The 21,384-nt window shown below is 40.0% G+C and overlaps 1 protein-coding gene across 3 annotated transcripts in view; it reads left to right on the forward strand.

Moving 5' to 3' along the window:
* The window catches only part of vsig10 (V-set and immunoglobulin domain containing 10), a 31,210-nt gene extending 11,559 nt beyond the window's left edge, over positions 1-19,651 (forward strand). The window contains exons 6-9 of one of the 3 annotated variants that reach the window (XM_048555926.2): positions 3,137-3,149; positions 8,074-8,210; positions 13,426-13,501; positions 19,012-19,651. In XM_048555926.2, the coding sequence (XP_048411883.1) occupies positions 3,137-3,149; positions 8,074-8,210; positions 13,426-13,499 (224 nt within the window). In that variant the 3' untranslated portion in view covers positions 13,500-13,501; positions 19,012-19,651. Of the gene's footprint in view, positions 1-3,136; positions 3,150-8,073; positions 8,211-13,425; positions 13,502-17,341; positions 17,457-17,541; positions 18,977-19,011 lie in introns of those variants that run through there. The other 2 variants (XM_048555927.2, XM_048555928.2) reach the window with 2 other exon arrangements.
* Positions 19,652-21,384: the final 1,733 nt, after the last annotated feature.

Below are 21,384 nucleotides of genomic sequence, written 5' to 3' on the forward strand. Positions count from 1 at the left end.
ATTATCTGACTAAGCATAGTTCTCTCTCCCTGATCTCCTTTTTTTAAATCTATTCCGGTAACTTGTCAGTCTTTTGTACTTTTACAGTGTAGTGTAAAGGCCCACATTGTCTATTTGTTACTTCAGTTGTAGTTTTATATGTATTACATTCACAAGTTTAGGGCACTGATTTTAATTCAAATTTTGTAGTTTAAGGTGTGTTAAAGCTTCAGACTTGCCTATCTCCCACTTCATACCATATTCGTGTTTATAGTTGGACTTTATCTGTAAATCAGTGACTTCTGTTTTTTATAATCACTATCTTACCTTCCAATCCCCAATCAACATGGAAGAATTGCAATCCCATTGGAATCCTGAGTAGAGTTTTAATTTTACTTTGTGACTTCTATTCATGTACCATCAGAACAGAAGGCCTGCAAAAATAGATTAACTTTGGTAATTTTCCTTCTTCTTCTAAAGTGATACGTTTAGGAGTAGTAAGGCATTTTTGAGAATCAGTTAAGGACGACAGAAGGTTTTAACTAGATTCAGCAAAAGTGCTTGCAACCAGCCAACTGGGGATAAGAGCAGTCTGTCTCCTGTCTATACCATCACGATACTTGTTAAAAGTATGCAATAAATCCAACTTTGTCAGTACTGTAGCGAGTTTAAAGACCAACATTGACATTACAGAGATGGGCATAGAACAGCCAATCAGGTTACATAATTTTGTTTCCAGAAATGTAATTTAAGTGTTTAAAAATCATTCATGGGATGTGGGCATTGTTGGCAAGTCCAGAATTTATCGCCCATTCCTAAACAGTCTCGGAAAACGTTGTAGTAAACTGCCTTCTTGAACTGCTACATTACATATGGTGCACCCACCTTGCTGTTATTGGATTTGGCCCAGTGGTGGTGAAAGAACTGCACCATTGTTCCAAGTAAGAATGATGCATGACTTTGAAGGAAACTTTCAGGTAATGCTGCTGCCCTTGTCATACTGGATCATAGAGGCTGGAGGTTTGGAACACATTAAGGAGCCTCTGAATTGTTGTGTTGTATCTTATTGATGGTACACACTGCTTCTACTGTATATTGGTCATGGAAGGTGTGATTGCTGAAGGTGTTAAATTGGCACCAATCAAGCAAAAATCTTCGTCCTGGATAGTGCCAAGCATCTGGAGTGTTGTTGGAGCTGCACTCATCCAGGCAAGTGGAGAATGTTCCATCACACTTGATTGTGAACAGACTTTGGGTTACTCATTGCAGTTCCCAGCCTCTGACTTGCTGTTATGGGCACAGTATGTATTTGACTTGCCAATTCAATTTCTGTTCAAGGGTAATCTCTAGGATGTTGATAGTGGGGAGTTCAGTGGCAATGCTGTTGAATATCAAGGGGGGATTGGTGGATTCTGAACTGTTGGTGATAGTCATTACCTGGCACACTTGTTTGGCCTGTATGTTATTTGACATTTATTAGCCAAAACCTAAATATTTTCCAGATCTTTCTGCATTTGGACATGGGCTGCTTTAGCATTTTGACATGCAATCAGTGTTGGAGATTTTCACTGATGAATGCACATAATAATGGGCGAAGGTCATTGAAACAGCTGTACATGGCTGGACTTCAGACATAGCACTGAAGAGCTCCTGCATCAATATCCTGGCACAGAGATAATTGGTGACTCTATGACCTCCAACCCACAGTAGTCATCCTTTCTGCCATTGGCTCCAGTTTTGCTTGGTCTCCTTGATGCCAAACAGAGTCAAATGCTATTTTGACATCAAGAGTAGAGGTTCTCACTTCCCCTTTGCGTTCAGCTCTTCTATGAACTATGGCTGTAATGAAGTTTTGAACTGAGTGAGCCTGGTGGAATCTAAACTGTCAGTGAGCAGATTATTGTTGAGTAAGTGTTGCCAGATAGGCTGAAGATCCCTGCAAGTGTTTCAGCTTTAGCTTTTTTGCACTGATATGCTGGGTTCCTCCTCACCATCTGCCACAAGCCCAGTTGAACAGCTGTGTCCTTTTGAACTTTAGTGGTAATCAACAGTTGTTTTCTTTACCCATGCTTGACCAGATGCCATGAGATTTTGTGGAGTCCAGCATCAAATTGAGGTTTCCCAGGGTAATTCCCTCCTGACTGTATGCCTTTGCGCCACTTCCTTTGCTGGGCCTGTACTGCTGGTGGGAAAGGATACACCGTGGAATGGTCATTGTGACATCTGGAACAATGTATTTAATGCATGATTTCGTCTGATTACATCCTGTGGGACATTCATCCCTATTTTTACAGTAGCGAAGTAAGGAGGCCTTTGTAGCTTTATCAGGCCTTGTTTCCAGTGCTTTGGCTGGCTGGTTCAATTTCTTTTATTGGATTTTATAGCATTAGAACGAGTGGCTCGCTAACCATTTTGGAAGGTGTCTAAACACCAGCTACATTGCTGAGGATCTGGAGTCTTGTGGGTCAGACCAAATGAAGTTGGCTGACTTTCCTACCCTAAAGGATGTTAACAGAAGAAATAGGAGGAGGAGTAGACCATCGGGTCCTCTGACCTGCTTCACCATTCAATGAGATCACGGCTGATCTTCTTTGTGGACTCTGCTCCACTTACCCACCCGCTTGCCATAAGCCTTAATACCTTTACTGTTCAAAAATCCATCTGTCTTTGCCTTAAAAATATTCAATAAGGTAGCCTCAACTGCTTCACTGGGTAGAGAATTTCACAGATTCACAACCCTTTGGAAAAAGAGGTTGCTGTTCAACTCAGTCCTAAATCTGCTTCTCGTTATTTTGAGGCTATGCCCCTTAGTTCTAATGTTCTTCTTGTTGTCTTTTTACAATAATCAGTACTAGTCACTATTGGATTAGCTCTTAATACCAGATCTATTAGTTGAATTCAGATCCCATCATCTGCCATGTGGGTTTCCAACCCATGTCCTCAGAAAGCATTGGCCTGTGTCACTGGATTACTAGCCATCATCACCTTGGTCTGTAAGGCATTAGCTTTCTTTTAAAAAGTTGTTTATTAACCTTACATAAACTGACTTTTTTTTGGTATATTTTTAACCATACTATGAAGTACTGATACTTGGTCTTAACAGTTATGCATCACTACTACTAAACATATGAGTTTTATTTTCTCTTTTATTTTTCAGGAAGACACTTTTGGTGAGTAATTCTTTTCTCCTGAAAGAAACTTGTGAACTGATGGGCATATAAATATTTCCTACATAGAAAGAAAAATCTAAGTGTATTTGAAGCTACCTTTTCAGTCCTGGCAGGGAAAAAAATAGCAATTTTCTATTTTAATATATCTACATTCTACAGTTACTTCATGTTAATTTCTAAATTTATAATGGCTTGCAATGGAAAGGATAATTTAGAAGGGATGTTCGGAATGAAAACAAAGAATACTATAAAATGTAATAAGTTTTATCCTACTTGCACCAGCTGAACATGGAGCAAGACGATGTTTTGCAATCTTGTAGCAAACACCGACACAAGCACCAGCCCAAACTGAAAGCTCCGTTCTCAAGTTTAATATAAACAGTAACTAGATCCAAGTGAATTGCTACAAGAAAAGATGTGATGGGTTCCTGCTATAATACCAATAAGATGGGCACGCTGGCTTCTGTTCTGGTAGTTCCCTCAAAATTTTTGGGCACATTAAGTTCCCACTTGCTTATGCCCTTTAACTTAAATTGCTGGGTAACAAAGCTTAGTGTAAAAACAGAGCTTCACATTATCGAGTGTAGAGTGCATATGATTTGGTCTCCGGAACCTTCATTTTCAAATTTGTAGATATAAGTGCATGTTTATGACCAATAAAAATATTTGGAAAGACTTGCTATCTAAATGAGCAACCAAGCAGTATACCTAATTTATTGCAGACATGATAGATTTGGGAGCAACAACTGGAAATGGTGTGGTTGACAAAAGAATGCTGAAAAATACGGAAGAGCTGAAAGAGAAATTACAATCTTTGGCAAGTGCAGCAAAATAAAGTCATATGTACTGTTTAGATATACATGTCAAGACATGATAATACAAGGACACTGAGGTTATGAATTTACACAAGGCAATGCTGAAGCCAGATTTAGATGTGTTGTTTTTGGTAAAACCACAGCATGGATTCTCAAGGATGCATTAGAATGAGAAACTGTAGTTATGCTCAAGTAAGTGTCCTGGGTGAGGCCAAGACCAATGTGTATTTGATGGTTAACTATCTGGCCAAAAAAGACAGGAGAAAGCTTTGTAAAAAAAAGTCTTATACAAAGTCTTACACTGGGAGCACTTGAACACAAAATTTTGCTATTTCTTCCTTTCTTTGATAAAATGATTCAAAGCAGATGAAAATAACAAGAAAAGAGCTGGTAAGTGTATGGTTCCTTTAGCAAAAGGCCCATAGAGACATTGGGGGGAGACTGAAGATGGACCTCATGTGTTTGAGGTTGGTGCTTAATTTTATTTCCTTTTAGAAAGGAATCCAATATTTTTCCTATATTTACATATTTGTTTATAGTAAATGAAGAAGTCAATATTGTTAGAAAAATAATGGAATGTCATGTACAGTTAATTTTGCTAAAAACATAAGTTGCATTCATGTGCAACATCGCGTTATAGAACATCATGCTATCGAAAGAACGGGCCTATAGAGAAAGCTTAAGGGAAGACCACCAAAAATATCACCCAAAAATTACTCCAGAGTCTAACACAAAGGGTAGCACAGTTTGAATAAATATTTAATTCTTATCTAGTAATGAAATAAAAGTAAATTTAACACCTTACCTTGGAAAACAATGTTAGGATGACTTGATGGGGGAGGAGCTTTTGAGGTTGCTGTGTTAATGCAGAGGGTAGGCACCATCATCACCTTCAGGTGTGGTTGTTGCGGGGTTAGGGTGAAAAATATTTAAACTAAAGGTGGGGCTGGGCTTCATAGTCTTCTGTCTGTTTCTTGGGTTGGCTTAAAAAGCGGTTATTGCTGCTTTGCCCTTTACCTTCTTTCATGAAGAAGCTGTTCATAAGGTGCCAAATAAGATCTTACTCCACAAACTACAACCCTGCTGCGTTCTGCATTGTAATCATTATCCTCTAAGAGCTGCAATTGCTTCTCAATTTCCCTCAGGACAGAAGACAAAACAGAAGTGGAAAGTTCTCGTGATGCTGCATCGTGGACTACTACGACTCCATCTCCAGTTTCCACTTCCCTGTCAGTGACAAGTTGTTGTAGATCAGCTGTAGAGAGGTCTTCACACTGGGACTCAATCAACTCTTCAACATCCTCACTCTCCACTTCAAATCCAACTTGCTTTGCAAGATCAACACAATGTTCTTTAATTCTTGGAGCTCCTCTGCTGGATCAAAGGTTTTACAGTCTTGAAAAAGTTGTGGACAAAGCTTCCACCAAACTGCATACAAGCAGTCTCATTGACATCACCCTAGGCCTCTACGAATATGCCAATTGCATTCTTGATGTTAAAGCTTTTCCAAAATAGAAGAATACTATCCTTATCCCCCTCAGTCGTTGCAACCAGCCTCTTAACTATGCACAGTAAATAATAAGCTTTAAAAGCTGCAATTACACCCTGGTCCAGGTGTTGAAGGAGAGAAGTTGTGTTTGGGGGTAGAAATGGCACTTTGATGTTTTCAGAAAGCTCACCAATGGTGGGAGGATTGGCGCACTATCCAGGATGAGGAAAGTCCTGAAATCCATATTTTTTTTATCCCCACAATACTTTCTCAACACATCTTTCAAAACAGCAACAGTAAGGTCAGAAAAATTTTGCCCTGACGTGCAACCTCTTTTGCTTGACCTAAAGTAGACTCTAGAGTAGACTTAAGGTAACTTAAAGGCTTGCAGGTTGGCAGAGTGCTACGCCACAGGCTTCAGCTTTAAGTCTCCACAGGCTTTGGCACCCAGCAGCACAGTCAATACAATTGTTTGCCAGCTTAGAGCCTGGAGCATGTGCTTCATTCATAGAAATGTAGGTCATTGATGGCATTTGCTTCCAGTATAAACTTATCTCATCCAAATTGAAAACTTGATCTAAGTTGTAGCTGCCTTCAATTATTTTTTTTACTATGGGAGAAAATGCCATCATATGCTCCTCATCTGCACTGGCAGCTTCACCACATAACTCTACATTCCGAAAAGTACAGTGGTTCTTAAGACCAGCAAACCAGCCACTGCTAGCACTAAAGGCAGGGACATCTGCAGGATTTTCAGCTTTTTTTGTTAGATCTTCATAAGTGGATAAGACTTTCTCTTTTGTGGTGAGAAAGGTAATCTCGGATCGCTTTTTCCTCTGACCTTCTATTAATACACTTGAAAGCCGCTTCATTTCCTCAAGTTCCTTTTTGTGTGACCTCACAGATTTGCTAGCACTCAGACTTGTTCCAGCAATATAGCTTGCTTTAATCTTTTCTGTGTTGACTCTAATGGTGTGTAAGGTGGATTCATTTATTCCTGTTTCCTGATCTATCTCACATGTTCTCTCATTACACTCAAAACACTTGATAACTTCTAGCTTCTCTCCCAGCATTGTAGCCTTTCATTAATGTTCACCCAGCTGCTAATTTATCACCAGGTCACTTCTTGCTAACATCCTTGTCACTTTGTCATTACAGTTTTGTGGTTAACGCAGCAGAATTTGCAAAAGAAAAATGAAAATCATGGAGTACTGTACCTCTCTCAGCGCTTCACAAAAAAGCCTGTAAAACAATCTTGTGATGCTGGTGCGAAGACTCCTTAGGCGCTAACATTGCACACACTAAGGATAAAGCCAGTGAAATGATCATGTGATATCGACACGTACTCATCTGTGCACCGATGGAATTGCATTATAGCCAGCAGAAGTTCACATTTTAGCAATATTGTACCCCTATTCGTCAGTCACGTTATAGCCATTTGCATTGCTGGAACATATTGTAATGAATCGACTGTAATCTGTTTTCAGGAGCCTGTTCTGTGAAACCTGAGCGGTGACATGAATCATAGATCTTTTTGTTTTCTGTTCCTGCAGCAATTGACCACTCACTGCTTTATCCTAAGAGCTTGCTTGAGGCTGTTTCTTCTGGTTCTCATTATTGAAATATTAACAATTACAGTCTTGGGATGAAGAAAGCTGTGTTGGCCACAAGACTCATAATTTTTGAAAGGGAACAGGATCAAAAGTCAGTATGTGCAAAAAGACACGTTGGGATGGATTTTAATTTAAGCTTTGGAACCTCACTATTGGTTCCTGAAGGAGTCCCCAGCCCCACTTGTTAGCAATGACACTGATGTACAGTCTTCCTTGCGCAGGGTGGGAGCTCCAAATTGGCTATTCCTATCATCTCAGTCTTATCAAGAAGGGCACTTCTGATCTTAGTGTTGGCAACAGTTCAGAACGCACAGCAGCATACTGGGAGGGAAGGTGCTGCTGAGGATAAAGAAGATAACTTGGCCTTGACCTGCCATGAGAACCGAGGATATAAATTAGGCTATGCAAAACAAAGAATTGGCCCTTCTAGATAAATCATATCAGCTCCATACGAGATCGTTCGTGGCCACTGCTTGCTTTTGCAGATGTGAATTCTCCAACTCTAATAGCTTCTCAAAGGCCCCTTCTCCATGAAAGCATATGAAGTTATAAAGTGATGGTGCACTTGCAAAATCGCTCCATTATTGGAGGCTTAAACATTTTGACTGTCTACTCACTTTCCCAAAGCCTGTCATTGGTGCATATGCATGCAGTAGCCATCACTTTGCAGCTCCTTGCTCTCTTCCAGGCCTTTTCTGTCTCCAAGCTCACAGTCATGTGGGAAGGAAAGTTCTGCCCATTTTTGCACTGCTGCATATTTTATGTAATTCTGGTGTAGTGTAAATGTTTGCCTTTGAACAAGGATTCAGAGATAGTGCTGATAAAGCTAGCATGTAACTGATATGTTGCCCTCCCCCACCCCCAATTAAATCCTAGAGGATTAAAAATCAATTTTCATGTAGTATTGTTGTATACAGGATAGTTACACTGATTTGCTTCACGGTAGAACAGTTTTCTCTTGCAAATACACTGTGATCAAAACAAGTTATCTTCATGTTTCTTCTTAGGCAAACTGGTTCTACTGTTTTTACCCTGGTTGACTCTGAGGAAGAGAATGATTTTGCGGAGGAGGGATCATCAAGAGTAACCTCAGTTGTTAATCATCAAACTGCCCAGACAATGAATGGCCATGCTTCTGTGGAAGGTAAATAGCCTGTTGAGGTAAATGGTGTGGAAATGTATCAAAGACATTCTTTTAAAAAGATTTAAAGATTTAAAAAGTATTTTATGAATAGCTAAAACATTTTATTTGATCTGGCATTGTTTTCCTCTTAATATTCGTGATATGGCTCAAGTCTGTCCTTCCGTACCATTCAATTTCTACAACTCGAGGGGGAACAGGCAAATGCATGTTTGTGATTTGGTTTAAATTCAGGAACTCTCCATGTTTAGATTGTATTTGCAAATGAGGAATGTAGATCTTTATGTAAATTATACTTGACATTGAGGTTTATATAGCATTTACAAATCTTGAGTTTTAGTGTGTCTATATTATAATATGCAAAGCTGCTTATCACTTGATTTTATTCGATCCTTCACAAACACCATACAAAATTAACAATAAATTAAATCAGTGCTGGAGAATCTCCAGCCAGTCTAGTAGCATCAGTGGAGAAAAAAATAAAGTTCATGTCTGATGATTCTTCAGCACAGTAAGCCAATCTTGAATTACCCTTCACCCCAGTCTTCCTTTTAATACGTGTTTTGAACCTTAACAAAATGGCTGTTTTTGGTAATCCTGCAAATCATTTTTTTTCCCTTTGGCTCAGCATCTGGTTTTTCTGGAATTTGTAAAGAGCTTTGGGATTTTCTGCTTTGAAGGTGTTGGACAAATGAAAGTTGTTGTTGTAGTGGTAATAACTGGAGTAAATCTATGCTATTGATCTTTGGGTAATATTTTTGCCAAATCCACAATAATTGATCAATATGGCTGACTATAACATTACCTCCCTGCAGTGGGAGAGAACTCAAATGGGCTTGGTTTCCTTTCTAATTCTGCCAAATTACTTAATGTATTTGGGTAATAGTCCATGCAAAATTTAGTAACAAAGCCATTGAGCAGACTGCTTCAATTTGGAGAATCTGTCTCTAATGGTCATTACCCTGAACAGGGTTTCATTTTCCAGCATCTGCAATATTTCACATTTACCCATAGAGTGCATAATATGAAATTATATTGAGGCACGTCAAAGCAAAACATGCCATATGAGGAACATTGGACTTTTACTGTGTATTCTGTAGGATTCAGGTTGAAATAACTTGTGACGTAATATTACAAAGCTCATTAATAATGGTCTTACAAGTGAAACACTGCAGTGGTTTGCTTTGTCTATCTCCAGGACACTAACCCAGGCCTGTTGCCTGTTGTTAGGCACACCAGGATGATTTACACACTAACAACCTGTTTGGCCAAAACTCACCATCAGTAGCCAACAGCCCTGGCCTGGTACTCAAACTCAATGCATCCAGTCCAGAGATAACACTGTGCAGAACTGGAGGAACACAGCAGGCCAGGCAGCATCAGAGGAGCAGGAGAGTCAGCATTTCAGGTCAAGACCCTTCTTCAGAAATGTAGAGAGGAAAGGGAGCTCAGAAATAAAGAGAGAGGAGGGGGTGGGGCTGGGGAAGGTAGGTGGGATGGTGAAAGATGAGTGCTGGTGGGGATTGGTCAGTGAGGTGGGAGGGGGGGATGGACAGGTTGTGTCAAGTCAAGGAGGCGGGGATGAGAGGGAGTGTTTGTCATGGGATGAGGCCAGGTGTGAGGGGGATTTTGAAACTGGTAAAATCCACATCATTGGGATTTTACCAGTTTCAAAATCCTCCCACTGCTGGCCTCATCTCATGTCTAACCCTCCCTCTCATCCCCACCTCGTTGACCTGACACAACATGTCCATCTGCTCTCCTGTTTATCCGCCCCTCCCACCTCACTGACCAATCCCCACCACTCTCTACCCACACTCACCTTTCACCATCGCACCTACCTTCCCCAGCCCCACCCCTCCTCCCTCTATTTATTTCCCACCTCCTTTCTTCCTCCCCATTAGTGAGGAAGGGTCACAACCTGACACGTCAACTTTCCTGCTCCTCTGATGCCACCAGGCCTGCTGTGTTCCTCCATTTTTACACTGTTTTATCTCCGACTGCAGCATCTGCAGTTCTTACTATCTCTGCATCCAGTCCAGAGGCAGGGATGTTGCCTACTACAGCACAAGAACTCCTAAAATGGGAGAGAGGGATCATCGATTTAATGCCCTTGTCTTTGGAAGTTGCCCCGCCAGAGGAAATATTGCTCCACTGTTACCTAATCGGGAACCAGTTTATGTTTTTGAACACTGTAGTGATTGTGATGAGGTCAGCCAGGTGGACCTCATAGAATGAGTTCCCCAACTTGGTCGAATTGGGAGCCCTGGCTAATAGATGAAAACAGGAGTGTTAGAGGTTCTATTCACTGAGAGCTGGCTATGAGGAAGCCAGATCTGTGTCTAAAATTCTCCACGTGTAAGTGAAGGATGCCTCCGGCATGACTCATGGAAACTGGCTCTTGTGAAGTTATTTCAAACTCCTCAATTGGATCTTCCATTTGGGTGGTGAGTTTGTACTGACTATTCTGAAGGATAATTAATAATAACACAGGTAAAGATCTCTCGGGTAAATTCCTGCCTATTCCTGACAATCTTTCGTGCCCCTGATGGAGAATGCTGGACTTTTTTATTTCTGTATTTTTCTAATTTTTTTTCCTAAGGACTTGTCATAAAGAATATGTACCTTGGCACCTTTTATACCTAAGACGTGGCCATAGGTGGCAACTTGTAAACTTTTCATTGCAATCATTTGAGTATATGTAACAATAGAGTTAATTCAATTCAATGGGTAGTAATTTGTTGCTTTTTTTAAAAAAAAGTGCTCAGTCATTACCAATGGAGCAGAATGATTGTGGTATAAATCCGTACTGTATCATGAATGTGGCAGAGACACTGAATGAATTTAGCTCTGAGGCTGAAGTTTGTGACAAATCTCTCTTTTGGTTTGACTTGTTTTGGCATATTTCCCTGGAGAAAGAGATGTTCAGGTATGTGAAGTGAGCAGCAGGCAAAATTCTCCTCTTATCTGCTTTTGTCTACAATGTATTACAAATGGTCAAACCTATCTGCATATTCTACCACTAAGAATCAACAAATGCAGAACTGCCACAAAAATGACGACTACTTATTCCTGTTTGTGCAAGGGAATAAATGTTGGTTCTAACTAATGATTGGATGTAACGTAAATTATTGGTGTCTCATGTTTCTGCATTGGCTTTTAGCTGATCAGGGCTGACAGAAAAAAATGCCTTTCCACGCAAATGCATTATAGGCAGCCTGCTGCAATAATAAAGGGCAAATATTATCATACTACAGGAGCTCCTGTTGCATGGTATGTAGTATCCCTGCCTCTGAACCGAAGCTCCTGTTTCAAGACTCTCCAGACATGCGCATTATGTGACCAAAAGAAGTTGTTTGTAAACCTTGAAATCTTACCAATATACCCAAAGCAACTGGTAAGAATGGGAGATATTCCTGGTCAGCCATGCCTGCTGAGAAATAATACCTTTCAGTCTATAGCCTCAGACTTCGGACTAGCAACCAGTTCCATGAAAAATAAGCGATGGAAACAAAGCAAGTAGATGCTTTGTTATCCTTGTGCATCTCTGGATGTGGAAAGTGTAAGTGTACATCTTTAAATACTAAAGTAACTTTAAATCTGTACATCTCTTGAAGGGGAGCTGATGGCTTAGTGGTTGTATAACTTGGCTAGTATTACACAACCCCAGGCAAATGTTCTGGGGATGTAGGTTCAACCCTGTAGTAATTGGAACCAGGGCCAGTTTTTTGTTTTGACTATGAGATCTTTGAGCCAGGTGATAACCCCAATCAGGGAGCCCAGGCTGATCAATATAAACAGGAGTTTGAGAGTCTCATTCTAGGGACTGGCTGTGAGCTGGCTGGTCAGAACCCATGCATTATGCACATGTGAATAAAACGTGAGCGGTGACTCGGTGACAGGATACCGGCCTCTACACAATTATTTCAGAACCTCGCAATGGCAGATGTCATTTGAATTCAGTAAAAATCTGGACGGTTAAGCTAGTCTAACGGTGACCATGTAACTACTGTCTAGTGTTGTAAAAATCCGATCTGGGTCACTGATGTCTTTTAGGGAAGGAAGTCTGCCATCTAGACCTTGTCTTGTCAAACCTACATATAATTCCAGACCCGCAGCCTGTGGTTAACCTTTAACTGCCTCTCTGGGCAATTGGAGATGGGTGATAAACGTTGACCTCGGTAGTGATACCCAGATCCAATGAACAATTTTTAATTGTCCCTGTATTTCTATTATCCTTTACTTATTTATTAATTGGTGATTTTCTTAGCATTTCTGTTTGTGCCTGCTGTATGAATTGTAGACAAATTATGTTAACTTTTATGAAAAGCCTCAAAATCTGTGCTGGAGAATGGATTCATAAATCTTTAAATTAGTCAAACTATTTTCTGATCTGTAAACAAAAACAGCTTTGATATCTGGAAGACCCTTTGAGATGAAGCATCATGCTTCCTATTATCTATTGAGGACATTTTGGAATAAGTTGTGAATTTGTGCAGTGGTGATCTGATTTGGTTTACACAGTTGTAGCAAATATCACTTGCTGAAAGATCTATGTTCAACTCCTGCCAATACCCATGGTCACTGTGTTGGAAATTGAGTCCCTTTTTAAAACTCAATTTTCTAAATATTTACTGTGTATCGTGAGATTTCATTAGCTGCTATTACAACAATAAGTTTCTAAATTTCAAGCATAGGAAAACCATATGACAGGTCTCTATGTCCAACTAAACAATCATCAATGATTTATTTGATGTCATATGTACCATACTATCTGCGTATTGTTTGAGAGACTGATTCTTGCTTTTTAGAATGAATGGTAATCTAAGATGAAGAGGATCAAGGCAACAACAGTGATCTTGGCATCATGAGTAGTTGCCCGTGGATTCAGAGAGGTGGTTGACACAGCATGCATTGATAGCCCTCAAAATAAGGAATATTAACAGGGGTGGGAGGGAGAAAGTGAGAGGGCACCCAGGGGAATAAACCAGCATCTTCTTGTGAGAAAACTAGGAGTTCCACTACATCAGCCAGAAGGAACAACAAAATCTATTACTACTAAAATTGTGCTCCAGGCATGCATGTTGGCAAATTGGAAATATTTTGTCGTTGTGTCTTTATTCTATAATTGTTAATTGAAATAATGCAGTGCATGTTATGACTTACTACCGACAAAGCAAAAAGTTCAGTTTGTATTCTATCCAATTTCCTCTTGCAGTTGCTTCTCGTGACTCTCAAACACCGACTAAAGATCAGCTCCCGAATAAAGAAAGAAATGTATCAGATGTTTAAAGGTATGCAGTTATTTTCTGTTGTAGAGTGTTAATTAACATGGAATTATCTTTGTTTCTGTTAATGGGTGATGACCCAAGATCCATGGATAGGACCTCAGCAAAACCAAAATCTTATGGTGCCATAGATTTGGAATTATTTTGGTGACACTTAGATTAGGGATGATGAACCTCCATGTCTGTTATTGTCTGCTTTTAATGTGCCAGAAATTCACCCTCCTGTCTCTGCAAACTATTTTAAACATGGACTCACATGAGAAACTAAGCAGCAGTGTTCTGACTAACAGAGGCTATTTGAGACACTGATCATATATAGGACTTTGTGGATAAAGAGCATCTCTACACTTCATCTTGTTCCTTCTTGACCCTTTCATCCATGTTTGTGGGCCTTGTAGATTTTGGCTTGGAGATTATGTGGGAAACGAAAACTTGACTTTTAAAAATACCCAGATGTCATCCAAATTGTAAAATCTTTGGTGGCTGATAGTGCCAACAACCTGAAAGATGATGTAAAAATAGTAAGAGAGGCTTTCCAGCTGTTTAGAAGCTTCTGTGTGAGAAAGGAAAATTCCAAAATTTGAAGCCTGCATTTTTTTCCTTTTGGTGTGATTGTGTGGCTCATTTTGCACCTGTACGGCATGAGCTGCCATGAATGAGAGCACAAAAGGGCTGTGCACAAACATTACCCTGTTACATATACACCATGGGCAAGGTTTTTTACCTCTGAAACAACCATTAACAACTATGGTGATAGAGGAGATCTTTTCTACGGTATGGCACTGCTCTCCAAGATAGGGAAGGGGAAGAAATGAAAAATAAACTCTAAGCACAGTTTGCTTCCCCACAGGACCTGCCATGACTGCTTCTAGCTAGTTGCCATTCACTGAGTTTTCTTTTTTGTTTGGACTGCAATTTCAAAGGACAATGAATTGTCAAGCAACTTTCAGCTCACAAAATGTCAAAATAATGCCATACATTAATATAAAATCAGAGTGTCGAACAGTGCTCACAGCCAGTAGCAATATTGATATAGTTGCTGTAAACAAAATCAGGTTAGCAGAGGAGTCTCATTTGAGAAAGTGGGTTCCAACCGCACATTCAACTGGATTGGCAAGTTCAAGGAGTGGCCTTGACAGTCAGGTGTCAGCTATGCCGTTCAATCCAAACTGGCAGGTATGCACAACACATTTCTCAAGGGCATCAACAACTGATTTGATACTTTGAATAAGTCTTACCAGTATGTTACACCCATCGGTGCCTGTGCAGCAACAAATATGATCAAAGAAGCAATCCTGAGATGACCTAATCAGGGTTACCTGAGGAGTAGCACACCAGGACTGGCTGATTATCCTTAACGATTTCAATGCCCATGTAGTCACTCATTTAAAATCATGGGAACTACTCTGACCCATAGCATCGGTGGAGTAAAGCCAACAACCAGCCTCTTCTCTCAAAGCATATCAAGTTTAACCTCACCATCACAGACACAATCTTCCAATGAGCTGATAAACTGAAAACTACATGGGTGCACGTCAGATCTTTTTTGGAATGTCAGACTAAATTATCACTTAAGTTGTCAAAGACATATGTTACTCTCTCTACCTAAGAGGTGTTGAACACTGATTTGGCTTGTCAGGAACAAAATGATACAGTCTAAATAAAGGAAGCTGGATGTAACTATTAAGTCTTAATAAGATAGGAATAAAAAGTAATCTCTGAACTTGATGCTATGCAACAAGAACATCTAGATAAAGAAGTGCCAGTAGGCATACAATACACAATCCAACGAATCTCAACATAGACCATTCAACCAGAAAAGCCAGGTGCCATCCAGGAAGCCCTCTTGCAGGAACAGCTAAGATGAACCAGAGGTGGAAGAACAAGGCTGTAAAAAGCTATTGATAAACACAACCTGGAGATATGCTAACATCTGACCCCAAGACCAATGGTACAGAATCTGTCCTCGGCAAGTGACAGTCAGCTCCAAACCAAAAAGCATGAGATATTCTTTCAAGGGAAAAAAAAACAGATAACGTTTCAGGTCCGGTGACCCTTCCTCAGAACTTCCTCCATTCGGTCACCAAGCCTGAAACATTAACTCTGATTTTTGTTTTTTTTTTGCCTTCACAGATGCTGTCAGACCTGCTGAGCTTTTCCAGCAACTTCTGTTTTTGTTTCTGATTTGCAGCATCCGCAGTTATTTCGGATTTTGAGATATTCTTTTATGAACAGAATATTCTAACAATCTGACAAACCAATAAAATACACTTTGTGATAACACTGTTTGAATCACTTCTATTACATTGTGTTTTGGATGAACTTGCCCTGTGTCCATCTCAATCTAAAGTGATAAAGCAGTTGTCTGTTTTCCCTTCTGGCCAACTTTTCTGCCACTTTCAAGGAGGGGAAATGCTAAGCTAATTTGGACACCACCACATGAAGTACAAATCGTGCTCTGACAAATCCAAATGCAGGAGTTTCTGACATCAAACAATCTCCACATTTGTGACAAAGACAATCAGGTTTCAACTGGATAAATGAAGACAATGCAATATGATTACCTTCCCCAAACCTGCCAAAACAGTGACCTCAAGTAATATTTGCAATGAAAACTGCAAGGCTAAATTTGACACTTCACAGTTGAGTTCAAACTAACTTCATGAATAATTGGTCTTTTAACTAAACTCTTTTCATTTAAGTGAGGGGAGAATAAATGTTAGACTAAGTCTGCAAACCACCAAAGTTGACTCGAATTTCATTTTGATTTAAAATTTACATTTAAATGGAAGGTTTTGTCTCTACTATTGATCCTGAAGCTTCAGTGCCAGTTGATTTTTGGTTGGCTGTAAGTAGGTTAGAGATTGTGATGTTTTACCTACTCCTGAGGAGCAATAATTATTGATCCCCTATGGTTTTTGAGATTCAAACCTAGGATATTCCTTAATATGTGTCAAAGAGCACCAGTAATAAGTGCTTTTCCATTGAGGCACCAGAGGAGCATTCTAGTGTCAAGTATTTTAAGTCTTAAATTACTGCCTTTGTCTTCAGAACAATGTTCAGTAAAGTGTTAACCTACATGTGTGCACAATCCATTTATAATAAATGGATCAAAATTACTACTGCAACTGTCAAATCCAACTTCTTTCAACAATATAAATATTGCACCATTGTCTCTAGTGTTATTGATGTTCAAGTATAAAGACTCCTTGACTGGATTTAGTAGATGCTTGTGTCATGTAGGCATTGTGCAAGAGGAAATACAAATGGTTCTTCATCTTTAATTTTCCAAAGCAATTGTTGCAGTGAGGGTGGTGTTTCTGAGAAGGGCTTTTGTTCCCTGGAACCATATCCAGTTGAAAGTTCTGATCAACATTTTAGTCAAGGTGAGGTTAGGGGGATTGATTTTTCTCAAACTGATGTCACTGCAACTAATTGGCTGTCACGAGAAAAACAATGGTACTAATTGAAAAATTGGAGGTACAAATATTTGTAAATCCAGGCTGCCCATCATTTTAAAGGAAGAATAAGGCAGAACCATATACAATTAAGTGCAGACCTTTTTCCTGTAAATCTTCATACTATAGTCAAAAAGGTAGGTAAGATTTGATAATTTGTTCCTGCCTAAATAATTTGAAAATTCCATTAAAATATTGATTTATGTATGTGGCTTTGCATTCACACATTGCCCATCCTGTAGATAAGGTAGTCCACAAGTTAAAATTCAGTGGCATTTTTTTGGTTTTCCGAGGGGCGAGAAAAGGAATATTGATAAATATTACCTATAATAACACTGCCCACAAATGTGTGACACTTGCATTTAAAAATGAATTCACTATGTCACAGGAATCCAGCTCAACAGGAGTGGCAATAGAGTTCTGAAAAACCTCTTCTGAAGCTGCACATTCTACAGCCTCCTCTTACTCTGAATTTTTGAGAATCTAAATGATTTAATTTTGTTAGTTGTAATGATAGCAGTTTAACAGAAATCATTCCCAGACTGTAATCTTGATTGAACTGTTTACCAAGTCATTGTACTGTTTCAGAGAACAAATGCTGTCTTCAGGGACTTCACAATGCAGTCCTCCAAAAAGTCACCATCAAAAGCCAAAGTTTCTCAACTCAGTAGTTGTAATTTGACCAGGAATTTCTCTATCTTTCAAGACTGAGTGAAGAAAGACAATGTGTCCCTTTCATTGTCTGCTAAATTGCTAAATGATATAAATCCTTTTTACTACATTGAACATTGTGAACAGAAACTTAAAAGCTGAAGTTCTTCTTAAGAATTAAGTTTCCTTATCAAACATAATTTTTGACATTAATGCAAAATATTTTTTGTTACAAATGGATAATGACTCCATCTGCATGTAAAGTACAGTCTTGTCACTCGAAGCATGAAAAGCAAAATAATCTCAATGGCTTTAATAAAGCTGTGCCTGATAGATAACATTTTAAAATCCAAATCATTCCATTAGCTGACAGAATCATAGGGCAACATGGTGGCTAAGTGGGTAGCTGTGGTGCCTCCCATGCCACGGATCCATGTTTGATTCCACTCCCTGGTGACTGCAGAGTTTATACATTCTCCCTTTGTTTGTGTGGGTTTCCTCCAGGAGCACCTGTTCCCTCCCACCGTCCAAAAATTTGCAGGTTAGGTGAACTGGCCATGCTAAATTGTCCATAGTGTCTAGGGATGTGCAAGCTAGCTGGATTAGCTTGACTTCATGTCAATCTCTTATTTCCCCCACAGTCTTTGCATGTAGTAAATAATCATTGAATAGCTGAATTGAACCTGCATCCACCACTCTTTTAGCAGTGTCTCCTGAACACGTCCCACATGCTGTGAGAATTTTTTTCTTTCCTCACTTTAGACTTCATTTGCAAAATTTTCAGAATTGCGCCCTTGGATCTGATCTTCATCCAAACAGGGGCAGTTTTTTTTTCCTCCCAATCTACTCTGTTCAGACTTCTTGTGGCTTTGAAAATTTCCATCAAATCTCCCCTCCACCTTCTCTTCAAAGAAACCAGTTCCAACCCATCAATGTATCTCCATCTCTGGAACCATTCTGGTAAATGCCTTCTGCACTCTCTCCAATACATTGACAGCGGCAAGTTTAACTCTAACTATTATGGGGGCCCACTTGTAGCACAGTGGCAGTTTCCCTATCCCTGAACTGAGAAGCCCAGGCTCAAGTTCCACCAACTCCAAAAGTTTTAATAACATCTCTGAACAGATTGATTTGATAAAATTGGGTTAAATCTGTTGATTATGCCATTGCACTATTTTGCTAAAGATTGGCAAAGATGGGAGGATGATGTTGATGAGAAAGATCTAAGAAGGAGATAATGCTGTCCAAAAGCTATTATAGCTTATAAACTTTTACTGTCAATATTTACTTGTCATGCTTGTGATTTAAGTGATCGTCTTACCAAAGCAGTCTGGTAACAACTTAGCTTTTGAAGCAAAGTCAAGTGATGTCAAGTTTTCAAATGCTATCATTGATTTATTCTTTTAGGAACAGAAGAAACATGATTGCTTCTGTGCAATATTTTCACTCTTAATGAGAAGTCCTCCGTGAAAGTGCTTTCAAACGAGCTCTGGTTGAACTAATGTACTAATTTGAAACATTTTATATTTGTGTTACTGTAAAGACTAGCCTATTTCTGGGCGTATGGGAACAAATGACATCAGCATTTTGTATTGCTTTTTAAACCCATATATAGGCTAGCTGAAAATGTACTATGTACTCAGGATATGACTATGAAAGTGTGTTTCAAGTATCTGTATCTAACCTGTTAAATTGTAGCTAATTTAGTTTGAGTTTATGTGAATGTGCTCTGTGCTCTGTAACTTAATACTTTGTCCTCTAGTAAATGTTTTGCATTCACTCTGAAAATTGTTATTCACAAACATTGCAAACATCATTTTAAATATCTTTTGTAAGAGCAATTTTGTTCAGAGATTGACTTGTTTATGCAAATAGCAATCTGGATTGTATCGATATGTGAGAATCAAATAATGTATTTAGTTTTTGTAATTTTTTTGCTACTTGTGTAGTAAAGTCCGTATATCTCTTTTTTAATTAAACTAAATGTGTTTTGTGTTTTAGGTTCATGCAAAATAAAGATTTGTTTCTACAATAATTTGGATTTGAACAGCACTTTGTGGAAAACATCACTAACTTGTGTTTAAACAACAAATTTAACCAATAAAAGATTGCAAATTTAACCAAAAAGACTTCCTTCAGAGGTGGAGTCAGAATTTGACATTGAGCCAAACAGACAAATATTTGAAGGGGTCACCATGATTTTGGGTCAAGATGACATTTTAAGGCAAACCTTAAAGTTGTGAGAAGTAATAAGATCAAGAGGTTAAGAAAAGGAGATTCCGAGTACAGGACCTGAGGACATAGCTGCTCATAGTGTGATGAAATGAGAGGTAATGCACAAGGGATCAGACCAGAGTGAGGAAAGATTGTTCTGGGTTGGATTATAAGAGTGGAGGAGGTTAGAGGAGCAAGGTCATAAATTCTCAACCTCCTGTCTGATTCACTTTTTGTTTGAGGCACTGTGAAGAATTGGATTTGAAAGAGAATTTGAGGGCAGGTGGTCACAAACTGCCTCAGATGAAAGATAATTTTAATCAAATCACTATCCTATATATATATATATATATATATATCTGCAAATATGACCCTACTGCCATTTATAAAGTGTAATTTCAAGAACTTAAGAACAACTCAACAAGTTTAACCATTGCAAAACATGAGTACAAAAATGCAGGTCTTAAGTACACACCTTCATTTTTAAAGCTACTTCATTTTGCCTTGAGTGGCAATGGGACTTTGTTGGGAAACCAAGGACTGGGCTGTGGATTTCCCTCATGAGTTCATAGTCTACAAGGATAGTGGTACTGTGTTCATAGAACAGGATCAAGTTCGCCGCATCAGCTCCCACGATGAGGCATTCCACTCTCGCACATCCCAGATGTCCAAGTTCTTCAAGGACTGCAACTCTCCCCCCCCCCCCCCTCTCCCCCCCCCCCCCCCCCCAACAGTGGTCGAGAACACCCTTGACCCTGTCTCCCGCATTTCCCACAACACATCCCTCTCACACCCTGCCCCTGCCACAACCGCCCAAAGAGGATCCCCCTCGTTCTCACACACCACCCCACCAACCTCCGGCTACAACACATCATCCTCCGACACTTCCGCCATCTACAATCCGACCCCACCACCCAAGACATTTTTCCATCCCCACCCTTGTCTGCTTTCCGGAGAGACCACTCTCTCCGTGACTCCCTTGTTCGCTCCACAATGCCCTCCAACCCCACCACACCCGGCATCTTCCCCTGCAACCGCAGGAAATGCTACACTTGCCCCCACACCTCCTCCCTCACCCCTATCCCAGGCCCCAAGATGACTTTCCACATTAAGCAGAGGTTCACCTGCACATCTGCCAATGCGGTATACTGCATCCATTGTACCCAGTGTGGCTTCCTCTACACTGGGGAAACCAAGCGGAGGCTTGGGGACCGCTTTGCAGAACACCTCCGCTCGGTTCGCAATAAACAACTGCACCTCCCAGTGGCAAACCATTTCCACTCCCCCTCCCATTCTTTAGATGACATGTCCATCATGGGCCTCCTGCAGTGTCACAATGATGCTACCCAAAGGTTGCAGGAACAGCAACTCATTCTGCTTGGGAACCCTGCAGCCCAATGGTATCAATGTGGACTTCACCAGCTTCAAAATCTCCCCTTACCCCACCGCATCCCAAAACCAGCCCAGTTTGTCCCCCTCCCCCCACTGCACCACACAACCAGCCCAGCTCTTCCCCTCCCCCCACTGCATCCCAAAACCAGTCCAACCTGTCTCTGCCTCCCTAAC

Source organism: Stegostoma tigrinum, chromosome 26 (genome assembly GCF_030684315.1).
Source record: "Stegostoma tigrinum isolate sSteTig4 chromosome 26, sSteTig4.hap1, whole genome shotgun sequence".
In the NCBI taxonomy this organism is placed as follows: domain Eukaryota; kingdom Metazoa; phylum Chordata; class Chondrichthyes; order Orectolobiformes; family Stegostomatidae; genus Stegostoma; species Stegostoma tigrinum.